Source organism: Phodopus roborovskii, unplaced genomic scaffold (assembly GCF_943737965.1).
Source record: "Phodopus roborovskii unplaced genomic scaffold, PHOROB, whole genome shotgun sequence".
In the NCBI taxonomy this organism is placed as follows: domain Eukaryota; kingdom Metazoa; phylum Chordata; class Mammalia; order Rodentia; family Cricetidae; genus Phodopus; species Phodopus roborovskii.
In genome coordinates, this window is record NW_026126418.1 from 1,922,915 (window position 1) to 1,944,078 (window position 21,164).

Consider the following 21,164-nt stretch of genomic DNA (forward strand, 5'->3'; position numbering starts at 1 on the left):
ACTTTGCAGAAATTCAAATTACACATGTAAACAGATATATTAAAGGGGCAATAACAGCATCAGTAGCAGCAATAGCTACTACTGCAATCACCTGAGCAGATTTGTAGAGACATCCAGCACAAATCATTTATAACAAAAGCAAAGAATAAAATCCCAGAAAATAACCAAGTTTGTTATGGTGGTTACTGACACCACTTAGTATCATCATCATCATTATTAATAATCAGTATTAATAGCAACAGTAGTAGTAGTAGCTTCTCATTCACCATCTAGATAGAGAACGTTCTAGAGAAACATTCAAAACATCTCTGGGGTTGGTGAAATGGCTGAGCAGGTTGAGGGCCCTCCACTGAGGACCTGACTTCCATCCCTGAACCTACAGGGTAGAAAGAGAAAGTGGACCCCCATAAGTTTTCCTCTGGCCTTCACATAAGCCCTCCATTGCACACGAAATAAAAGGATAGATGAGTGCTGGAAATAGCTTTCTAAACCTCTGTCACTGCACATCATCCTAGACAATTTTCTTTTTTATTTTCTTGCTCTGTACTCCTGTACAAAACACAAAGATTTTCTGATGTCATTCTCAAGAATATTTGGTTCACTGTTTTATTAAGACATAGGAAATAAAAATCCTCCGTTGAACTTTATTCTGCTTTATCAATAGTCCCATTATTCTGTTTATTGTGAAAACAGAACAAAACCAATTCAAAGTGAAAACTCATAGGTATCAATAGTCTCAGAACTTTACAGACTAGCCATACCTCCACATATCCCAAGAAGCGAACCAGTGTCTCTCAGGCTTTTCATGATAGGAATCCAAATTTTGCAGAAGGTGATTCCTATTAACAAGTAACCTTGAAAAGCATCCCCCACTGGGCATCAGAATTTAGCAGTGGGCAGCACTGGCAATGAGACTATAAGATAACTGGGAACTACAGAGTCCCTCACTGTTCTGAGGTCTCTGAAGCTGCTCTACAAGCAGGCTGCCACACAGAATTCCCCTCTAGTAACAGCAGTGTAAATGAGTAATGGTCAGATTCAATGTGAAATAGATGTTCGTGGGCCTCCTGTTTTTATTTTTACTGCTGGCTCACCTCATTTTAAGAAAACTTGCATCTGAGCAAGAAACACATCTAGTCTGCAGCTCCAGCTTGGGGGAAACGCAGTATTAGTTTGTTTCATTATAGGCAGAGCCTCCCGCTGAGCTTTCCGCCCTCATTCTCCAAGGCTGCTTATGTACCAGCTGTTTTAAATGATATAAGAAAAAAAAAAAAAAAAAAAAAAAACTACAACTCTACCTAAGTGTTTCAAAACAAACTTGTTTCCCCTTAAATAATAACACCAAAGGGAAAGAAAGAGCAAGAGGTGACTTACAACCTCAAGGCCCATGCCCAGCTGCTTTTGCCACCAACAGGTTAAGCATCTTGTATTTTGTACTGAAAAGATAAAAACAAGAAGGAGTTTTCTATTGATTCCTGACTCTCAATAAAATCAGAGGCCAGGGTCTGGCATTGTGGCCCAGTGGACACAGCATTTGTTATGCAAGCATGAAGACTGATGTTTGGATCTCCAGAATTCATGTAAAAGCTGAGTAGGCTTGGTAGCTTCTCTACTCTCAGCACTCAGGAAGCTGAGAACAGTGACTCAGTGAGAGATCTTACTTCAACAGAGATCAAGGAAGATGCCCAGTCTCTCTGCTGAGGGTACCCATATGCATGCCCATCCAGAACAACATGTGAACACACACACCATATACATGACCATACGCACACTCATGTGCAAACACAGGTACATGCACACACATGCACACACACTACACATAGGAGTTCAAGAACTCCTTATTGTAGCTAATGAGTTGGGGGTTGATTTTTTTAGTTAAGAAAATAAAAGCATTTTCCCCTGTCCTCAGCTATCCTCCTCCTAGAACCATGGTGTCCCAAGCTAACTCCCATCACTCCTGGAGCACTCACTGGGAGGCAGGGAGAGAAAGTGAGAGCACTGAAGTAGGTTAGCTGTAAGATGGACAGAGCCCAGAGTTTGAATACAGTGTCTCAAAATCAGGAGGCAAACAGCCTTCAGCCTGGCAGCATCCAACTGTTTGGTTTTATAAGCATCCTTTGCACATACTATAACCAGGAAATGGGTAACCAGAACTGGGAAGTAAGGAAAACTCAGTGGATATATCTGGATCTGACTCTCCCTTTGCAGGCACACTACTCTTGCTCAGTCTTCAGTGTCGACTTATTGCAAATCCAAATGAAATGTTAGCAATATTTTTTCCTTCTGTGGTCCACCTAGTGAACCCATCGTGCCTACAGTATCTAAATTAACCAGTCAATTTTAGACACTGTCTCAGGCCGTTTTTTTCCTCCCTCATCTAGGAAGAACCTTATACTCTGCCCTTATACATACACCAGAGGCTTTCTCTTTTCATGGCCTGTCCCTCTTTCTGATGCAATTGGCATAATGACTATTGTTAGTCACAGTAACTGTGTCTGTATTTTAACAGATGATCCTTTCTAGCATTTAAACAGTCTTCCATCCTGTCCTGAGTGGATGCAGGTTGTTCAGCCCATCTTCCCTGATTTGTGCAGAATTTATACACATTCTGCTAACTCAGAGGCTTGCAAATCTGCCACTAGCCTTGAGTTGGGACAGCCCTCATGAACAGTCCACTTTAAATTTACAGTCATTATCTAACATTACCTTTATCTTTCCTGGGTAAGAACACACTGCAAAATGTTACTCATACATTGAAACTCCATTTCAGTTACCTTAAAACTGTCCCATCTGTCTTCATCTAATAGTCATCTATTCACTCTTCCATGCTTTTGACCCAAATGCAGCAATACACATGGTTCCCTTCCTAAATGGGTTCCACTTACTCAGATCATAAGCAGCTTGTCATGCCAGAGTAAGTAGACGACAAAAATTCTCTTCCTTTGTCCGTTGTCCTGACAATTCATGCTCTCTCTCTCTCTCTCTCTCTCTTTCACACACACACAAGGGTAATTATTTTCCTTTTACTTCATTTCTGCCTCTTTTACCTTAGTACGACCATGCACAAATAAATAAACAATGCCACCCATCGGAGAACTGAAAACCCACTGTTCAGGGAAGAAAATAATGCTTTATTTATCATTTAATGAGTCCCAGGAGGCTAACATACACAATGTCTTATTAACTCCAGGAAGACTACGCAACTGGTAAAAGGAAAAAAAAAAAAAAAAAAAAAAGAAAAAAAGAAAGAAAGAAAGAAAGAAAGAAACAGCTACAGGGCCACATAGACTGGGTTTGATTTTTGGAATTCCCTGTCATTTTTGAGGCTTGCGTCATTAGGTGAGTTATTTAACTTCTCTGATGTCTAATCCTCTGGTTTTCCAGAGTGGAGTGACAATGGCACATCTATAGCAATATGGCCAAGCTTAAATACATGCAACACAGTATGAGCATGTATACTAGAGTTATTTGCACGCCCATGCCCATTTGACAGATGAAGTTATGACTCAGAGAGACTGGATAATACGTTCATCAAAGTCAAAGTGGTGAGACTGAGACTCACGTTTGCTGGGGCAGCCTCTTTTGAAAGCCAGAGTCTGCATGAGGTTACAGAACTGCCTCCCTCCTAGACCTCCTAGACCGGGTGCCACCTGCTCATGTCTGACAAAGGGAGCAAAGTTCTCAGGGCATGTCATCCTCCTGGGAAATTCTTTTCAGAAGTGTTAGCATGCAGGACAGATGGTTTAATAGAAGAGAGAGGCAACAAGTAGGGCTTAGCCCAGTTTCAACAAAATCATCAATGGCAAGGATATGTCCTTGAATATAATAGGGTTGAGCCTGGGTTCTACCAAGCTTCCCACGGGCTTACAAATGAACCCTTGAGACAATAATAAGTGACATCATGCTTTGACAGCCCTCTTGCAGAGCTGCCTAGAGGAGCAGAGGACTTCTTCCTGTCAAGCAAAGAATATAGCCTCGCTTTGATTATTTAGACTGTATTGTGAAACAACCGGCAGCTTGCAGACCTGCCGGAAGAGGAGGGAAGGGAGTCCTGTGGTGATGCTATGCAGAGGCAGTACCAGCAGAATGGGAGGAGAGTGAGAGCGCAACCTCAGATCTGAGGAAGGTCACCTTCATCTTGGACCATCGGAAGCATTAAAGCAACCCATCTAGTCACCTGGACTGATCTAAGAACACATCTGAGCTACAGGGGGAAACGCAGAATGGCAGGCAGGCTGATATGGATGGACTAAGCTTGTCATGGGACCTGAATAGGCTTACTAAATGGTACAAACTGGGAAAATTCACCCTCCATTTATAGTGCAGAGCACAGACAAAGAACTCTGCATCTATCAAATGCATCAAAACTCAATGGTGAGGAATCTTGGTGCTCTAACATACAGAAGCCACCAAGCAGACTTCGTGACTCCTCCAGAGGAGGTTCAGAGGTCACTCATTAGATTCCCAACAAGCTCATCTTCACACTGCCCTCCTTGAACACAGCCCTGGAGAAACATCCTCCAAGGGTACTAGCAAGTTCTCACTCTAGTCACAGCATGGGATGAGGCATCAGAGGCAAGAATAACAAGGCTCACAAAGATGCCTTTCTGTAAAAATCCTTGGGGCCTAAGCCAAGTTCGCCCTTCCTTCCCTTGCTTTTATGAAACCATGTTCACCTCGGGACATGCTGTCCTTTTTGCCTTCCCCAAGGCCAAGGAAGGATCCAGATCTGTTCTTGCAGGCTAAGGAGCATGGAGCTCTGTTTGGTTTCTCTTTGTTGTTCTACCTCTGATCTTTTATTCCATACATTCACAATCCTGTCTGGAAATATTGTTGGTTACAACTGCTATATCATCTGTGTTCTTATCTCTGCTACCGCCATACTGTTTGTTCACTCATTCGCTTATTCATTAGGTATGGACTGAGCTTCAGAAGGTCTGGACTGAGCTAGCCTAGAATAAGCACAGAGAACAAAGCTAAGTGGTTATTGTTATGTTTGTGGAACTTGAAGCCACATTAGAATCCCCTTCTGTCCACCAGCAGCCATTCTGGATTAGAAAGAGGAGCCTATGAATACAACACAAGGAATGGAAAAACACCCAGCTGTCCACCAGCTCAGCCAAACCTCAATGAGATGGTTCAGGTATTTTCAGTAACCCATGTCAACCTGGTTTCCACTGGACTGCACTGCTTCCAAGCCAGCAGCAGGCATATGCCTGGCCCCTCTTGCTACAGATGCTCAAGAGTCGGACAGGGGCCACTACATGGGATGGACTTTTGGCCCTTGGTCTGTAGTGTGTGTGGAGCAAAGCAGAAAGACCAGAAGACAGAGATTTTTTTTCTTTTTAAAAACCCCTCTGTCTCTGAGGCACACTATGCAGAAGACATCGTATCATGCCTCACTTCTCAGTACTCCTATGCCCCTCTCCACAAGCACACTGAATCCCATCAGAGTGCCTGGAGAGTCATGTGGCCTTGATTAATGGATGGCCTCTTTGCAACGAAATGGAAATGGCCATGTCTTCAAAGATAAGGAGTGGTCACTGCCTGAGTTGATTCAGTCTGAGGAGTAGATGGATGTGTTTGATGAACTAATCCCAATTTAAAGAGCTTGGCAAAGGAATTCTGCATCCAGGTCCTATTTCTCACTCTGACTCTGGGACTTTGGGCAAGTCACCTGCTGCCCTAACTTGGACTCTGTCCAAAAGCAACTAAACTGCCCAACACCTGACATATCAGTGCTTGAAAACCTTGGGTCTTATTAACTCCTGTGAGTAATGATGTGACTTTGAGAACTACTAGGTGGCCCAAATGAGACATTCTTTGTACAATCTCTGAGTGAAATATCACCTTTCAAGTGTGTGCCTTTCTGTGTTGTTTGCCGAGCTGCTGCTGGCTCAGTCACGTGCAAGCAAAGATTTAAATGGTGACCACGGCCAATTCAAAGCCTAATGGAATGCTACTAGCCCCCTCCTCACATCACATAACTGTTCCAACACGGAGAGACTGCAGAGGATGGATCATCTGGAAAGAAAGGTCGGAGTTGGACCCAACACACAAACTCTGTATAAACTGGTCTTGGAGGCAGTATTTACTGTGCCGATCTGGCTATCAATAGGAGGTAGGAAGCAAAGCCAATCGGTTTTGCTTTCTCCCTTTTTCAAACAAACAAGGCAGTTGTTAAAACCAGAAGTGAATCTGATCCTGTGTAGCTTTAAGAGCAGTCAGCTGCATTCTGAAACAGGCAATAATGTAAACAGAGCCCTGTAACTCTAGACCAGGGCAGAACGGCCATAGGTTTGTGCCTGTGGGCCTGGAGCCAAGCAAAATGAAATGTTAGCCTGGACCTTAAAACAGAATCGTGTAAAAACAGAGTGCATATTTGTTTAACACACACACCACACAGACACAGAAACACACACAGACACACACACACTGTGCCAATATCTTTTGGAACTCTCTTAAATAAAAGCTGGGGATCCCTGAGAACAGTGTGAAGAACCAATAGTGATTATAATCTGATCTGAGCACAAGAGGACTTTCCTGCTGTACATGGAGATTGTTCCCCTCCCCACTCCCTCCTTTCCTTCCTTCTTTTCTTACTTTCCTTCTTTCCCCAAGCTAATTGCACAGTATGACTGTGAAAATAAAATAAATGAGCCCATTCCACTCATTCCTGTATCTCAGTTCTATCATGAGTTGCCAATTGGTTTTCTAATCCTCTCACTCAATATCTGCTGTTAATTTGTTTGCTATTTCAAGAACTTGAAGACTGTCAGCAAAATACATGATGCATTACGGAACTTATAATTGGAAATGAAAACATCTGAAGCTTTTCTGACAGGGTAACCATGAAGCATGGCTGCCCAGATCAGAACAAGGAAACACGAACAACCTTGCAGCGATCTGTGTGCAGACACAATTATCTATGCCACAGAGTGGAGTCAACACTTAACTCTGGCTTTGAGAAATGCTCAGGAAATTACATCCAAATGAATGGATGAACCCAACATGTTTATGATGCCAAATGAAGGGAAGAGAGGAGGGAGGGGGAATCCCTACTTATGCTTCTAAAAACGAAGGGCAGCGACTCTCTTTTCCTCTTTTGGCCATTGTAGAACTAGCAAGCCTGGGCCTGATTTAATTTTCCAGCTGTAGAAGTTAAGGCACTTCCTCCACAATTATTAAAGCTGACAAATTACACCAGTGTTCATTCTAACATTAAAACAAACAAACAAACAAACAAACAAAAACAAAACCTCTTTGTTACTGTCCCCTTGGTCAGCTGAGAGATCAAATTTCTTGACATAGGAAAGCCCCACTCATGTTCATTAAACACCAGGGGAGAACAGTTCTGTGCAAGAAGAGCAAGGTGCTGGCTAGCATGGAACAAGACAACCGCTCTAGTGCGAGTACATGCGCTAGGAGCAGGGTCTGTCTACTTTTTGCAGTAGGACTTGCTGATGATGGCACAGTAAGTGTGGGTTTGTTTCTTCTTTGAAACAGGCTCTTGCTATCAAAAGAGCAATTGAGATCAGATAAAGAAGACCCAGTTAGTTTTCACAGCCTGTCTCGTGTGTGAGTTAAATTGAAACCCACTTGCATTCAAAGGCTGGTTACAGGTGCAGCAACCAAAAACATGAAGATGATTTCAAAGTCCTACTTCCCCTATGGTATGAACAGATAAGCAATTAGTTACCACACTGGCTAGTATTTGACAAATTAGATTTTTTTTTCTCCTCTGATTATTCTTTGCCTTGGAGAAAGATGCTGCAGAGGTTACTAGAAAGAGGAAATACAGGGCCATCTTGGAGGCTAAGCATGAACACTAGGCATGGGAAGCCTGTGAGCTTTCAGAGCTGGAGTCTGCTCCAGCTGTCTTATAACACAAGCCCCTAGACTGTCTCCCAAAGAGGGCAAGAGGAAAAGATGGCAGAAGTTAAGAAATCTATAGCAAAGTATCTAACGAGCATGCCTGATTGCTTTTCTTTAGATTCATGGAAGGAGTTGGTGAAGGACTGTAGATAGAACACAGAAAACTGTTCCTGCCAAGTTACCCAAGGCCAAAAAACTCCCGGCAAAACTCATTCGCACTTGACATCTTTCCAAGGAGCTCCTCTCCTACCAGACTGGCATCCCATTTACAACTTCTGCTGTTTGGGACACGAATTTTTCTTAGACCCATGGAATCACATTGATGTTATCTTCATTGGAGATGTAGTAGACAGCATGGCACATTACAGTTGCAAACATTAGGGAATGCTGAGGTGCATTGGCAGCTATTTTTGATGTATAAATTCCTGCAAAGTTGTAAATCAGGAAACAGCAGTGTTCTCGCTGGTCTTTAGGAAGCTTTCATCTGTGACAGTGTATAAACAAACCATGAAGGCAGAGGAATATTCCTTTTCTGAATTTAGAGCACACAATGATCTCTATTCTATTTTATTTTATTGGGGGGGGGTGATACTGCAAGCAAGCAGAGACCTTGTATAGATTAAGCATGTCTTCTAAAGATCAGCTCTGCTCCAATGTCATACGTTTAAAATGCAAGAGTTAGAGCAATTTCCTTGGCCTGATGGCAACCACTTGTGAGAAACCCATGGAGGGCAGAATGGAAATCCTGAGGGTAAAGAATCTTGCTTAGATTTTTGTTTTTGAGTGAAAGCCAGTACCAGTATCATCAATTCAGGATTTAAAATTTTCTCCAATTAACTAGCTTCTGTTATTTTGGAATGTCTAGTGAGGAGACATTTGCCTGAAGGGAAATCTTAGGGATACAATAATAATGGTAAGATCTTAACTCCTAAAATAAGAAAAGTACTAGCTGTGACGTAATTTCACTCAAGCTTTGCTTCTATCCAAATTTTTGCTAGTAAAAGGGGTTAAGAATTATGTAAGCCATTAAAATAACCATGTCTACCAAAACGTATTATCTTTGAAGATTCTAGGTTTGATGAATAAGTATGTGGTTGAAGTGTGAAAGAGCCTAGAACAGACATCATTTCTTCTGTTTCGTATCCTAAATTCAGAAAGCACATGAGTCATTTAGCATCACCCAAGCAGCAGAGACTGAGCCCAGGTCAGAACACAGGCATCTGACTCCTGTTGCAGAGACTCCTGTAAAATGGTCAGGAAGCATCGCTGCTCATGATGACAGCTATGCATTTCAAATGCTTACTCGAGGCTTGCAGACTTCACTACACTGTGGCTGTGGATACATTAGGTTTATGTTGAAAACAACCATGTGAGGGAAGTGATGCTCATTTTACAGATGAGAAAACAGAGGCGTGGAGCGAAAAAAAGTCAAACAAAGCAAAGACAAAAGAATTCATCCAAGGTTCCGGGGAGTATGTGGTAGAAATGGGAAACACGGTCCTCCCTGCACAGAAACTGTCAGGCAGAAATCCCCAAGTCTATGTTCCAGAGGAATATCCCCTTAAACAGAGCATGTTCATAGTGACATTCAAACAACTGGTGCTTCAGGAGGACAGGGTGAAATGAAATCTACTGTTCACTACCTGCATTCTTGATAAGAAAAGCAAAGTACCACCCATTTCACTGGATGAGACAAATCCCATCTACAGATTCCCTTCTTTATAAAGAAATGTTCAGCAGGAACAAGGGGTCAAGATTTTTGGAAATCTCATACACACTACCTGAAACTACCTCAGGACATTTAAAGACAAATCAATGCTGCCTAGTTCCTGGCTTCAACCACCTTCTCTATTACCGAATTCATTTTTTTTAATGAGTAAAAATATCTTACATGATAGTAATCTAGTTCTGATATAAACTTTGTCTGCCACATGAACCAACCACCCAGACTGGGCATTTCAGTTACCAATTTGTTTCCACATCTTGGGCTACTTCAATGTCTGCTGTGGGATCCTAATCATCCCCTTATTCATCACAGCTGTAGTTTTGTTTAGTTAAGTTCTATCCTAAACAGATTTGGATCAGCTTAAACCATGGAGGATGCTTTTTCTTTTTAAAATTTCCCTGTCTTTGTTTCAGTAATTAGCAATCTGGGGTCTTTGAAAGCACTGATTGTTCATGAACAGCCCAGTGTCCTGTGCCTTCTGAAGATCATTCAAAAACACCAGAGTTTGGAGAAATTATTTTAGCCAACACGTCAAGTTTCTCTGACAATCAGAGGTCATTCTTCAACTATTAGACTGCATTAAGAACTGGACTGGGAAGTGAAAAGTGCTCACATCCTGCCCCATATGCACAACCTCTGATGTCAATACCCTGCTTTACCCTGAGACCATTGTTCAGATCACAGCTGAACAGGACTCAAGTCTGCTATTTATCCTATTACCCTCTGCCATCTTCTCATGCATAATAATAAATTGATGGATTTTAATAGAGCCGAATTTAAACTGAGCCTACAAATTATAACCACTAATTATCACGTTACCATCAGCACTACCATCCATCACCACTCAGCCTCTTAGCCACACTATATTCCCATAGTCAGACTTGCAGAATACCTGTTGTTTGCTAAGCGGTCTTTTAACCTTCTGTGCTTCAGTTTGCTTATTTGCTAAATAGGGATCGTAGTGGTATCTAAAGTCTACAGGCTGATATAACAATGGTTTTGGAACAATGGACTTAGAACAGTGCCCAGCTTATGGCAGTTAGTGAGGAACCAACAGCCTTTGTCAGGTTGAAGTGCAAACAAAAATGTACTTCGCACATCCCCTATCAGTCATGAATACCAATTAGTAAGGGGGGGGGGGATCGATTTTTCTTTTTCAGAGAGAAACCAAACCTTTGAGTGGAGAGTCGATTGGAGTCCACTCCACCACTTCTCTCGCAGCCCTCTCCTCAGCTTGTAGCAAAGGATTTGGGGGCTCTTCCAGCCCAGATGGGGAGTTAGTTGGTCTGTTCAATACACACAGATAATCCTGGAATTGTCAGATAACTTTAGTACAACATTCTCATTTTAGAGATGAGAACATTGCTCTGGGCTGAGTGACTTGCCCAAATCTACCCAAAAACACAGTGATGAAGTCAAAAGCAGAAAAATGGCAATTGTTACCTAAGCCAATTATCAGGCTCTCTTCAGTGCCACCTACAAAATCTTTTGATGGCTGGATAAAGGATACTAATGGTTTTCAGCATTTTAAAGGTAGAAAATCTAACATTCAACATGAAGTAACTTCTTTAAAACCGGCAGAACCAAGATCCAGAGTCTTCCTATGAGGCTCCTAGAACATATGCTTGATTCATGCATTTCAGAGCACAGTTCTAGACTCCTAGTACTGTGCTGTCTATCAACAATCTCCAAACTGCCTCAACATCTATCTCATCTGTAGACCCTTTAAAAATAAAGGTTTTGTTCGTTTGTTTATTTGTTTTGTCCCTTAAAGTGAGGAGAATCAGGGGTCTTTGAGACTAGAGTTTTGAAAGCTATCTCTACAGAGCTGGTCAGTCCAATGCATAAAGAGACTTGAGAAACCTGTCTATATGCAAGGCATTTCACAACAGCTTCCAGTATGACTAAAAGAGGAGTATTCTCATGAAATGTTCAGAGTAGGTAAATCTGTCAAGAGCAACAGGGTGGTCTTTTGCAAATCTTTCTACCTTATACAGACACACATAGAGCCCCAATTACATAACTACATAAGTTTCTGCTAAAGCCTCTTATCAACTAAAAAGTCTGATGATGAAAACAACTGTGATTTCCGGCAGTACTGAATGACTTGTTTTGTTGAAGCAATAACCTTCCTGTCCATCCTAGCCATTTCCATTTAAAGCAATTAAGTCCCAGGCATGGTTTCTTGGTTCCCAACCTGTTGGAGCGAACACTTACCAAGGTGCACCGTATATCCTGAATCCCTTCACGGTTACCTCTGAATCTTGCAAGTAAATACTGTTTGTCAGGAGGGACTGGACATTGTCAAAGTCCTCTGGTTTCAATTTGGACACAGAGGGGAAACGGTAGTAGTCCTGTTTAACGAGGTCTGCCATGAATTCCTTATCAAATGTCAGTTCATGATTCCCAGCAATCACAATTTTATATTCATATGGCAGGTTTCCTGTAATAACAAGAAGGGGAAGAAAAAAAGCATCAATTAGCACATTCATTTCCCATCACAAAATACAACAGCCAAGACTGTGATTAGCAGACGGCTCACTCGAATGAAATGATCATACATTTCTTTCCATTTCCATGTAAATCAAAATTTATGGCTACTTTTTTATGCTACCGAAATGACAATAAGCCACAGCTAGGAAGCTATAAAGAGCAAAACAATCACTAAGAAAGTGTCAAGCTTTCCAGCTCCATTCCTGTCTAGAATTTACAAATCCACCTTGATGAATCTACACAACAATTATCCAGTAGGGTTTTTGTTTGTTTGTTTTTTTAAAGATTGACCATGATCCTAAAGAGAAGGAAGGCTTGGACTCAGTCTGGTTCTCAGAAAATAAGACAACCAAGTGTTTTTTAACAACATGCACAAATGCTAGATTTCAGTGCACCCCTCAAACAAAAGAAGTGGCACAGCCAGGCATTCTACAGTGCATCCTAAGGAACCGGGAATGTCGGATTGCAAGTCTAATTTTACATTTACCTTCTGGCTTCTGAGTAAACAGAACATTATTAAGGGCCCATGATTGGAAGGGCAACTTTCCTCCCATTGGGATGGGAGAGGAAACTGTAAAGCTTAACCCCCTTTTAATATTTATGCTATGGAAATGTGAGTTCTCGGTGTGCGCTTTTTATGCAAAAGTTTCCCGATCGAAATGAGATAATTCTGGGAAGAAGAATGAAAGCTATAAAGGAAAACCCAAACACCAGACTTCTGCATAGATTTATAATGTTTGAATAAAGTACAGGTCATACATATTAATAACTCACTGTGATGCTATAAGAACCAAAATTCCAAGGGGAGATAGAACCAGGCAGCCATCCCCATCCTGAGATTAATGCTATTTTTTGCTGCTCTGCCTTTACTCATCCCTCAAAACTAGCCATTGGGCTGTTGCTCATTTTATTCTGCTTTGGAGTGGAAGAAAGGGTGGTACAGTGGCACATATAATTCTGCCTTGACTCCTGGGTCCGATGCAAAATTAATGTTGTCTGCTATTCTGGGAAAAATTAAGGTTACCCTGAGTAGGAAATAGAGAACTCTTGTAAGAATTGATCCTTACCAGCAAGCCAGAGTTGATAATTTGATTAAGAAAGCTTAGTGGGAGTTTCTTTTTCCTGGGAGTGGTAATAATTTTTGCCATTGGTAGTTGTACTTTGGCAGAGTAATCTGTCAAGACAGTACTGTAGAGGCCTCGCCATGCTAGAATCCAGAAGCACAGGCAGCTGCTAGCACAGTGTTCTCTAAGATAGTGGTGACATTTTATAACATATCCATGTTTCTTCAGCTCTTGGTTTGTATTTTATGCAGGTAATAGGATTACATGTATGGCATGTAGTGGGGAGGCTCAAGGGAAGGGTGAAAACCGTGATAGAAAATGATGGAAGCTAGGAGTTAATGTAAACCTCATGACCCATCCACACTGCTGTGTGACACACCTCTGGCCTCAGTTATTTGCAAGGCTGTACAGAAGAGCGCAGCAGAAGTGGGAAGCCACTCTCAGAGGCATGCTCATGCAAGTCGGGCAATTAGGAGAGTGATGTGTGTTGCAAACACCTTAGAATGGCGCTGCTATTTTGCTCGATCCCTACACTTGAAGCACAGATGAAAGATGGATTAACAGGGCCTCAAATTCCCAGCACTGCCTATACTGAAATTATGAGGCCCCACAACTCTTCTATCACAGCTCTGTGGTTGGATAATGCACTCACAGATTCTCCTAGGTTCTTCAAGTCAGAACAGGCTAAAAATGTTTTCATGGACATCCATCTGTCCCAGGCAAGTACTGCCTGAATGGGTTCAGTCCACACTGTGGCCCTCTATCACCTCTGTTGGTGATGATGGGCTCACTGGAAACTCATTCGGTAGTCGCCACCACTTTCACAAGAGGAGTCGCAGTCACCCTATGCCCTCGTTTTCGATACTTGGTTCAGAAGGATCGAGAGAGTAAGGCATTAGGTAAAAGAAGTACTCCCCTCACCACACCCCTGCTTCAACTGTTGAAAACAAGAAAAAATAAAAGATGAAACTTCTATGAAGTAAAAACATCATGGGGGAAAGCAAGCATCTTCAGCATCTTCTAAGTCAGGTTTCAGAGACCCTAGAAGAAGCACAGAAATGAACAGCAGGAGAAACAGCAATGATATTTACACTCCGCCAACAAACTCATCTCACTCAGAGAATCCAATAGCAGTTTCCAAGTTCTGCCCTGGGTTACCTGTGTTATGAGATTGTCTGACAGATTTTCTTTTTTGCTGAGCTGACCTTTCATCTATAATCTGCCAACCTTTCTGTTTTATATGAAAAGTGTAAGCAGGGCAGCTGACAAATCTCCTGTTACTTGATGGCATTTTCTTTCTTTCTTTTTTTCCCCCACAAGACTAGATTAATTTGGAAGGCTAGGCAGTCAAGCTTCAAGCTTCTTGGTATTCAAATAGCATCACTTTCAAATTGTCAGACAAAGAGGTGCCTGCCTTTATCCATTTTATTCAGATCAGGCCATCTAGGCCGACCCACTTGAATAAAAAGCAAGACCATATTCTACTTTCTTAATGCAGACGAAATCCCTGCACTATGGGACCCAAAGAACTACCCAATGGAATTAGACTGTGTGTCCTAGGAATGAAAGACAGGATTATTATAAGTGGAATGGAGAGGAACCCTCAATAAAAATGTTAAGAACATGTTGTATTTTTTAAATGCATAGTTGGGAAGCTAGTGTGTGATTTGTAGCATTATTTTCATACATATTTAACAAAATTGCATATTATATATATATATATATATATATAACATGCATGTAATAAAATATATGCATAACTGTCAGAACACTTTTAATAAATAACAGTACAAGTAAGTCAGAGGGATAGCAACCATGCCACAATGGTATCAAATGAATGAAATATGGGAACCCAGCCATCAACTCAGGGGACAGCTAAATACTCTGTGTGAGCAGATATGTGATCAGAGACAGCATGTTCTGTCCCATTATAGAGACTCACAGGCTAAGCAGGTTAATTCATGCCTGTCATCCCAGAATTTAGGAGGCCAGGTCTGGAGGATTGCCACAAATTCAATGGCAGCCTGGGCTACGTAGTTCCAGGTCACCCTGGGCTACAGAGTGAGAGTCTGTCCTTCCATAAGAAACAGATAGTGATGATATAAAGGACAAATGCCCCTCACAGCTGCTACACAGTCTGAAGAGCCTCACACTCCTGTCACCTGCTATCCTCCAAAGCAAACACCATAATATTTTTCTGGGTTTCTCATCAACTTCCGGGATGTCCAACCAAATGGACAAAGGAGGAGAAAGGGTCTCTTTGTTTCTTAGTCTTCACTTTTCTATTATTTCAGCTTGGTTACAACTTATATTTCTAACCACTGGATTCTTAATCTAGCTCCTCCCATGCCCACATACACCTTGCCTTGGTCTTCAAATATCTTCCCTCTTGAGCATCAGTTCTTTATTTATGGGACCTTCTTTTATTGTGAATTCATACTTACCCATCCTGATTAAGTAAGAATAAGCAACCACTGGCATGTAAACAGGTATGCCTGCTGCATGCATGATCCTAAGTGGATCACGATGCTTCAGAATTTGGCTTTGAAACTTCTGGAAGGAATCCAGATATGATAAATTCAACCTATAGACATGTTAAGTTTAGTTCTTAACTGAATCTTACTTTTTAAAAAAGTGAACTAATATTAAGATAGCAGATCTCTTTCTCTTTCTGCCTCTCTCTGTCTCTCTCTCTCACACACACACACATTTCAGAGCTTCCCACCCCTCCCAGAAAATAAAAATTCAGCAATGCTCACAACTCTACAAATCTTTCCACTCATACTGTTGCTACTGCTTGGCCCACACTGGCATTGCCTGATGGGCCACTGTAGTTTTACACTGAATAACCCACAACCCAAGGCAATTTGACTTCTGTTTTTATTATCCTCCAAAATCTTTCCCGGAACATCCCTAATAACAGCCCAAGGAACAAAGCAAATCTTCTTAGTTCTTACCTGGGCTGATCTGACCACAAGGATATCACTGTCTGCAAATATCCACCCCCTAGGTTGCTGATGCTGTACTCTCCAGATTCCCTTCTCTCCTTTCCAGTGCCACCTCTCTTCACCCCCAGATGTCTTTGCATCCGGTCCAACTCTATGACACCCTTCTTCATCCTCAGTTCATCTTCAGATATACTGTCATACCATGCTTTTCAAATTTCTATTCTTAAGATTCATTTTTAACCAGTACTACATAGACTGCAGAGGAGCATGGGGTTAGAGCTGGGGCTCTGCAGGCTCTACGACCTTGGACAACTGCCTTTTGTTCTCAGGGTAATGACTGCAACAGCAGCAGGATTTAAACCTTCAGCAGCACATGCATGTCAGAATAAACATAGTCACTATTGGTGATCCAGTTTTTAGTTTTGCTTCTTATCCATGACCCATCTCCCTTTTGACTTAAGGTGTGGACTGTGGCTGTGGTTGCTTGTTTGACTCAGAGAACTCAGTTTAATACTTCCCAAGGGCAAGCACAAAATTCACATCTACTTAGTGAAACAATGAATGAGCATGTTCAAGGGTTGGCAAAAGCTTCTTAGATTCTAGAAAGTAGGCTTGGCATACCAGACTATGGCAAAATGTGACTCAATGCTATATTTTTCTTCCAAGTTTAAGTTTTCATAAAGTGTCCTATTATGACTTCAACATCTCATCTATGAGCTAAGTTCCAGTCCACACCTTTCAAACTATACTTTCTTCAAATACAAGTAGGAAAAAGTGATAGTGTGACAGAAAATCTTTAGAGGGATTAAACAGGATCCTAAGCAATTTCTGACACTTTGGTCATCCAGAAGACATTAGCCGGGCTGTGCTTTGTAATGATGATGGAGAATACCCTCCCCACACACACACACACACTGCTATCCAAGAAGCAATTATTTCATTCACAGATCTCATCACTCCCTGATGCCACACACAACACTATTACCCTCAAAGAATCGTAACAGACAATGGAAAAGAAACCTCTGGAAATTCTGCAGAATCTGTCAATATGAGTGTTATCAGAACCAACAAGGCAACAGGGATAAAGGTAAAGATAGGAAGCATGGTAGCCTCCAGCTTGTGGCCAGTGGTATAAGGCAGACCTTCCACAGAATCATCTAAACATGTGACTCCTCTTGTCCAGGAGCCCCTGTCTTGGTCTATTGTTCACAAAGGAGTAATATGAAGGCTGTCCAGATTCCATTCCTCTTGTCAGTTTCTACTCCCATGAAATGTCTCTGGTTTCTTCCTAGAGCCCAGTGGGTGCCCTTTGTGTGTGTGTGTGTGTGTGTGTGTGTGTGTGTGTGTGTGTGTGTGTGTATGTGTGTGTAGCAAAGAACAAGGTATCAGCAGCACCCAGTGCAAGCAGACATCTTTAGCTATGTGCATGTCAGGTGTAGGTCCTCATTCTAAAGTAAACAAAGGACCATGTCCTTGCTCACAGCATCTCTGGACTCAGTGTCTCCAGCCAGTCATAACATGGAGGCAGGAGAATGTGATTTTCTTCTACATCTTGCTCTAGCTCTAAGGAGACCTCAGACTGGTGTGCCTTGGCACTTTAATCCAAGCACTCAGGAGGCAGAGATAGGCAGATCTTCTCTCTCTCTCTCTCTCTCTCTCTCTCTCTCTCTCTCTCTCTCTCTCTCTCTCTCTCTCTCTCTCGTTTGAGGCCAGCCTGGTCTACAGAGTGAGTTCCAGGACAGGCTCCAAAGCTACACAGAGAAATCCTGTTTTGAAAAACACCAAAAGAAAAAAGAAAAGAAAAAGCATAGGGCTGAGGGGAGGGACTTGCTCCCAGGTTTACCAGAACAGCTCTGTGTTCTTTGAACTTGCAATATGAGGAAAGGCTACACTTGAAAAAAGCTTTTTAAGAATGATTTTAAAATTTTAAAAAATTAAAAAAAAAATAACAATGCGATTCCCCCAACTCCATTTTATGGATACAGAAACCTGGTACTAGGAAGATGCTGCTGTTTGCTGCTCTTTACCATGCAGTTGCCATGTACAAGCATAGCACAAGTGGGACTAGAATCTAGATCTTCCCTTCCAAGCTAAAATGTTCATCATATAAGGCCCAGTTTGTTAGAACCTGAAAACATCTGGCTAAGGCTCCTAGGACATGTGAGACCCTGTGTCACCTCCTTAACCATGGTGATCTTTTCTCTAGTTCTAGACTGTGCATCCCTTTTCATTTGTACCATGAAATAGAATTCTCCATTCTAGATGTTTCTCTGGCTATGTCATGGGATTCTCTTGCATGAGACACAAGGAGCAGTGTCAGCCTCGTGCTATGACAACACATATCTTGGCTCACTTGAGGCATTCCCTAAACTCTACTGCAGCTGTGGGGCATAACTTTCTTGCCCACTATCTCCCAGGAGAAGCTGAGAGCCTTCACAGGAAGAGAAGGGGAGGGAAGGGGAGGAAGGAGGAGAGGGGAGGAGAAGGGAAGGGAAGTGAGGGGGACAGGAGAAGGGAAGGGAAGGGGGAGGGGAGAAAGGAAGGGAAGAAGGAGGGGAGAAGGGAGGGGAGGGAAGGGCATGGAAGGCAATGAGAAAGAAGGGAAACTTTATGTGAGGTCCCAGAATTAATGTGCTGGCTTTATTATGAGAAGTAGGACAAAGCTTGGACAGGAGAAAAGAAGTCCAAGGTGATAAAATGGACACCTATAGGCGCTGGGGAGGGACAGGCTAGTCCTGTGAACTGAAGTAGCTGGGAAATTAATAGATAGTAGTCAGAAACAGTACACTGGAGCATCATTTTTAAATGACCATATACAAGTGCTGCTCTGGATAAATAGGATTCCCAGGGTAGCTTGTTCCACTCCTTTAATGTGCCCCCAAATTAAGTATCATATAACTGCAGCCTATTTTTCTGCTATATATCATTACAGAAGGTATTCCAACAATTCGCTTTTCCAGGGCATCTGCCTTCCACATGGGCGTGCCTGACACTTTTCATTCTTCCTGGGTAGGGATTATGGAAAATGGGGCTACCAAAATGGTTCATTAGTTCGTGGCTAATGACAAAACCACCTTCCCCATGGCCTATATTTTAAATCAAGAAACTGGTAAATAAGGCTAATTGATTGTGTCTCTTAATTTTGTCTGCTAAAGCCATGGAGAAGCGCACAACACAGAAAGCATCCAAAGCCAACATGGCTCTCTAGGCTTCATCTGTAAAAGAAAGCCTAGTTCTGCAGCAACGTTTAAGATCTCTGATTCCTATGTACACCCCTCTCCATTCTCCTAAATTAGAGATTTTGAAAACGTGTGAAGAAACCAAGGCTATCAGTGTCATAAGACTGCCAGTAAGTAAAGCTTACTCCGTGGCAAGAAGAGATGAAACAGAGAGGTGAGGTCAGAATAGGAGGGCATGCTATGGCTCCCAGGGGCCAGGGAAAGCAGACTCCGAAGCACAGCGTCCAGACTCACCTTTGTTTTAACGTGCTGGGTAGCATCCTCACTTTGTAGGATCAAGAAGGACCCAACTAATACTAAATATACTACAATCATCACTGGATTGTTTCTAAACCCAATGAGAGATACTGATGGGCTGCAATCGGACAACATCCCTGAAACCTTCAGCACTCCTGCAGCAGTGACAGGGATGGGATATTTCAGAACACCAGTCCCCGACAGCAGTTGTGTGAGAGACCCTGTGACACTTTGAAGACAGAGAAGAAGAGGAAAGTCTCCCCGATTAGAATTAGTACTATCTTTTTAATATGCTGGTTCCAGGAGTACCACAGAAAGTGTTCAAAGCCCTTAAGACTATCCTACTGATGAATGAGTCAGGAAAACTCAAGCCACAAAACTGATCAAGCAGAAGATTCTAGAGGAGGATGAAAGGAGAATAAAAGAACAGCAGTGGCTAGGAGGCTGAAGGAACGAGGCTCGGGGAGGAACGAGGCTCGGGGGGCTGCCTAGGGAGACCTCTCCTCTCAGTTCCTCGCTTGGTGATTTCCGGATGGGTGAGGATTGCAATGAAGGCTAAGTCCAGCCTGAAGGAAGAAGGGAGCACTATGAGCTTCAAGGAGAGAGGCCACCTTGTGCCTAGAAAAGACTGGCTCCTGGTGTCCATTGCCTACACGTTAAATGGATGTACAGACCTCTAAGAATCCCTCTTGGCTCCACATTGGCTCTTACTTGCCTCAGCTGCAAAGCCACCAGAAACATTCAGTGAGGGCAAGCTCTGCCTCTGACCTCAGTCTGTCCCCGGTCAGGCTCCATTAATTTCCACAAGTCCTGACAGCTCTCGCGTGAATACTCACACTTGCTGATGGAGCCACACAGCAGGTTCACACTGCTACCTTCTCCTCTGAAACTCATGCATTAGGGTTTCTTCCATGCTTGCAATGGGAAACCAAGTCTAAGAAATATTAAACACAGAAAACTAGATTACAATAATGTCAGGGCCGAGCTAGAATCCCAGGAGAATGAAGGAATGCTGAGAGAAGGCCTGACAGTCCACTGCAGGAATTATGGGAGCGTACAAAGTCAGCAGAAAAGCCCCCTCATCTTCAGCCTCCTTCACAATGAGACTGCTAAGGTACCAGAGATACCACAGGCATTGTTCCACCCAAAAGACACAGAAGTCTACCCCATCACCCTACTGCCCCAAGATGCTGTCTTGATCTGAGCCACCAATTCACCAACAAATAGTGGCAGAACTGAGAAGCAGAAAACTATAAGCGTGCAGCCATTAGTGCTCACTGTATTTCAGAGACCATGAAGACATCTCAGAGATGCTGTTTGTATCCCCAGCAATTTCTTGTTTATATGCATTCCTATCTCAGCCATAACTCTGTTACAACATGATTTACACACACGCACGCACACACACACGCTCATATGTATGTGCAGACACCATGAGGTAATAAACATAATGGCCAACACCTCCTTCTTCTCAACTGAGTATCTCTAAGTTGCCACTCAGACCAACATGTTATGTGGTACATGTGAAGCTATTGTGTTTCCTGGCTATAGTGTTATCTGTCTGACTGAGAATCACTCAATC

At 42.5% G+C, this 21,164-nt stretch overlaps 1 protein-coding gene across 1 annotated transcript in view; it reads right to left on the reverse strand.

The window, feature by feature from the left end:
* Mpped2 (metallophosphoesterase domain containing 2) overlaps positions 1–21,164 on the reverse strand; it is a 164,253-nt gene that overhangs the window by 68,215 nt on the left and 74,874 nt on the right. Inside the window, exon 3 of the mRNA XM_051184034.1 lies at positions 11,819–12,044. Within this exon, the coding sequence (XP_051039991.1) occupies positions 11,819–12,044 (226 nt within the window). The remainder of the gene's footprint in view (positions 1–11,818; positions 12,045–21,164) is intronic.